The sequence below is a fragment of the Salvelinus alpinus genome, chromosome 5, assembly GCF_045679555.1.
Source record: "Salvelinus alpinus chromosome 5, SLU_Salpinus.1, whole genome shotgun sequence".
NCBI classification, from domain to species: Eukaryota; Metazoa; Chordata; class Actinopteri; order Salmoniformes; family Salmonidae; genus Salvelinus; species Salvelinus alpinus.
In genome coordinates, this window is record NC_092090.1 from 23,526,417 (window position 1) to 23,530,457 (window position 4,041).

The 4,041-nt window shown below is 41.5% G+C and overlaps 1 protein-coding gene across 1 annotated transcript in view; it reads left to right on the top strand.

Moving 5' to 3' along the window:
* LOC139575787 (fibrillin-2-like) overlaps positions 1 to 368 on the top strand; it is an 8,409-nt gene extending 8,041 nt beyond the window's left edge. Inside the window, exon 6 of the mRNA XM_071401085.1 lies at positions 199 to 368. Coding sequence (XP_071257186.1) covers positions 199 to 353 — 155 coding nt within the window. The 3' untranslated portion in view covers positions 354 to 368. The remainder of the gene's footprint in view (positions 1 to 198) is intronic.
* The last annotated feature ends 3,673 nt before the right edge of the window (positions 369 to 4,041 follow it).

A 4,041-nucleotide genomic window follows, 5' to 3' on the forward strand; every position in this document is an offset into this window, starting at 1 on the left:
CCCCCCCTCTCAATTCAATTCAATTCAAGGGGCTTTATTGGCATGGGAAACATGTGTTAACATTGCCAAAGCAAGTGAGGTAATAATAATATACAAAAGTGAAATAAACAATAAGAATTAACAGTAAACATTACACATACTGAAGTCTCTCTCTCTCTCTCTCTCTCTCTCTCTCTCTCTCTCTCCCCCTCCTCTCAGATCTGGATGAGTGTCAGAGCAAACAGCACAACTGTCAGTTCCTGTGTGTGAACACCATCGGAGGATTCACCTGCAAATGTCCTCCAGGCTTCACCCAGCACCATACTGCCTGCATAGGTAACACACACAAACTCCCCCCTCCTCCACTCGACTAGGCTTTACAAACATAACCAAATGTAGCCACTTATCTTCCATCTCTCCCCATAAAAAGTCTCTTTAATGTTCTCCGTCTGCTATCACACATCAGATTGTGCTCAACTGAACTGTCGCCATGACAACTTAACAATGACTTGTTGTGGAATTTTGCAGTCTGTTGCCATGGTTACAACAGGGGTTTTCCATTCCGCACTTCAGCTCCCATGACTTTGCGGCTAGACAGCCTCCCTCCGTCCATTGGTCAGTCAGACAGTCAGTCCGTTCATCAGTCAGCCAGTTAGTCAGTCAGTCAGACCATCAGTCAGTCAGACCGTCAATCAGCCAGTCAGTCAGTCAGACCATCAGCCAGTCAGTCTGTGGTGAATTCGTTTTACCTAGCACGAGTAACAAGGTGGGTGAAGGTTGCATATTTGAGACCATTCCATTGGTCCTGCACTGGCCAAGGTCAAACAGATGCACCCAGTCAGTCAGTCAGTAAATCAGTCAGTAAGTCACTCAGACAGTCTGTTGTTGACCAATGGTCTTTCTCTCTCTACCTCTCGCTCACCCCCGCTCACCCCCACTCCCCCTCTCTCCTCCTCTCTCCCCCCTCTCTCCTTCCAGATAGTAATGTCTCTCTCTCTCTGTAGATAGTAATGTCTCTCTCTCTCTCTGTAGATAGCAATGAGTCTATCTCTCTCTCTCTCTCTGTAGATAGTAATGTCTCTCTCTCTGTAGATAGTAATGAGTCTCTCTCTCTCTCTGTAGATAGTAATGAGTCTCTCTCTCTCTGTAGATAGTAATGAGTCTCTCTCTCTCTGTAGATAGTAATGTCTCTCTCTCTGTAGATAGTAATGTCTCTCTCTCTGTAGATAGTAACGAGTCTCTCTCTCTCTGTAGATAGTAATGAGTGACTCTCTCTGTAGATAGTAATGAGTGACTCTCTCTCTGTAGATAGTAACGAGTCTCTCTCTCTCTGTAGATAGTAACGAGTCTCTCTCTCTCTGTAGATAGTAACGAGTCTCTCTCTCTCTGTAGATAGTAATGAATGTCTCTCTCTCTGTAGATAGTAATGAGTGACTCTCTCTCTGGAGATAGTAACGAGTCTCTCTCTCTCTGTAGATAGTAATGTCTCTCTCTCTCTCTGTAGATAGTAATGAGTGTATCTCTCTCTCTCTCTGTAGATAGTAATGAGTGACTCTCTCTCTGGAGATAGTAACGAGTCTCTCTCTCTCTGTAGATAGTAATGTCTCTCTCTCTCTCTGTGTAGATAGTAATGTCTCTCTCTCTCTGGAGATAGTAACGAGTCTCTCTCTCTGTGTAGATAGTAATGTCTCTCTCTGTAGATAGTAATGAGTGTATCTCTCTCCGTAGATAGTAATGAGTGTATCTCTCTCTCTCTCTGTAGATAGTAATGAGTGACTCTCTCTCTGTAGATAGTAATGTCTCTCTCTCTGTAGATAGTAATGAGTGTATCTCTCTCCGTAGATAGTAATGAGTGTATCTCTCTCTCTCTCTGTAGATAGTAATGAGTGACTCTCTCTCTGTAGATAGTAATGTCTCTCTCTCTCTCTCTCTGGAGATAGTAACGAGTCTCTCTCTCTGTAGATAGTAATGTCTCTCTCTCTCTCTGTAGATAGTAATGAATGTCTCTCTCTCTCTCTGGAGATAGTAATGTCTCTCTCTCTCTGTAGATAGTAATGTCTCTCTCTCTCTCTGTAGATAGTAATGTCTCTCTCTCTGTAGATAGTAATGTCTCTCTTTCTCTGTAGATAGTAATGTCTCTCTCTCTCTCTGTAGATAGTAATGTCTCTCTCTCTGTAGATAGTAATGTCTCTCTCTCTCTCTGTAGATAGTAATGAATGTCTCTCTCTCTCTCTGGAGATAGTAATGTCTCTCTCTCTCTGTAGATAGTAATGTCTCTCTCTCTCTCTGTAGATAGTAATGTCTCTCTCTCTGTAGATAGTAATGTCTCTCTCTCTCTCTGTAGATAGTAATGTCTCTCTCTCTGTAGATAGTAATGTCTCTCTCTCTCTCTGTAGATAGTAATGTCTCTCTCTCTGTAGATAGTAATGTCTCTCTCTCTCTCTGTAGATAGTAATGTCTCTCTCTCTCTCTGGAGATAGTAATGTCTCTCTCTCTCTCTGTAGATAGTAACGAGTCTCTCTCTCTCTCTGTAGATAGTAATGTCTCTCTCTCTCTGTAGATAGTAATGTCTCTCTCTCTCTCTGTAGATAGTAATGTCTCTCTCGCTCTCTGGAGATAGTAATGTCTCTCTCTCTCTCTGTAGATAATAACGAGTCTCTCTCTCTCTGTAGATAGTAATGTCTCTCTCTCTGGAGATAGTAATGTCTCTCTCTCTCTCTGTAGATAGTAACGAGTCTCTCTCTCTCTGTAGATAGTAATGTCTCTCTCTCTCTGTAGATAGTAATGTCTCTCTCTCTCTGTAGATAGTAATGTCTCTCTCTCTCTCTGTAGATAGTAATGTCTCTCTCTCTCTGTAGATAGTAATGTCTCTCTCTCTCTCTGTAGATAGTAACGAGTCTCTCTCTCTCTGTAGATAGTAATGTCTCTCTCTCTCTCTGTAGATAGTAATGTCTCTTTCTCTCTGTAGATAGTAATGTCTCTCTCTCTCTGTAGATAGTAATGTCTCTCTCTCTCTCTGTAGATAGTAATGTCTCTCTCTCTCTGTAGATAGTAATGTCTCTCTCTCTCTGTAGATAGTAATGTCTCTCTCTCTCTCTGTAGATAGTAATGTCTCTCTCTCTCTGTAGATAGTAATGAATGTCTCTCTCGCTCTCTGTAGATAGTAACGAGTCTCTCTCTCTCTGTAGATAGTAATGTCTCTCTCTCTCTGTAGATAGTAATGTCTCTCTCTCTCTGTAGATAGTAATGTCTCTCTCTCTCTCTGTAGATAGTAACGAGTCTCTCTCTCTCTGTAGATAGTAATGTCTCTCTCTCTCTCTGTAGATAGTAATGAGTGACTCTCTCTCTGTAGATAGTAATGTCTCTCTCTCTCTGTAGATAGTAATGTCTCTCTCTCTGTAGATAGTAATGAATGTCTCTCTCTCTCTGTAGATAGTAATGTCTCTCTCTCTGTAGATAGTAATGTCTCTCTCTCTCTCTGTAGATAGTCATGTCTCTCTCTCTGTAGATAGTAATGTCTCTCTCTCTCTCTGTAGATAGTAATGTGTGTCTCTCTCTGTAGATAGTAATGTCTCTCTCTCTCTCTGTAGATAGTAATGTCTCTCTCTCTCTGTAGATAGTAATGTCTCTCTCTCTCTCTGTAGATAGTAATGTCTCTATCTCTGTAGATAGTAATGTCTCTCTCTCTCTCTGTAGATAGTAATGTCTCTCTCTCTCTCTGTAGATAGTAATGTGTCTCTCTCTCTGTAGATAGTAATGTCTCTCTCTCTCTCTGTAGATAGTAATGTCTCTCTCTCTCTCTGTAGATAGTAATGTCTCTCTCTCTCTCTGTAGATAGTAATGTCTCTCTCTCTCTCTGGAGATAGTAATGTCTCTCTCTCTCTCTGTAGATAGTAACGAGTCTCTCTCTCTCTGTAGATAGTAATGTCTCTCTCTCTCTGTAGATAGTAATGTCTCTCTCTCTCTGTAGATAGTAATGTCTCTCTCTCTCTCTGTAGATAGTAATGTCTCTCTCTCTCTCTGTAGATAGTAATGTCTCTCTCTCTCTCTGTAGATAGTAAC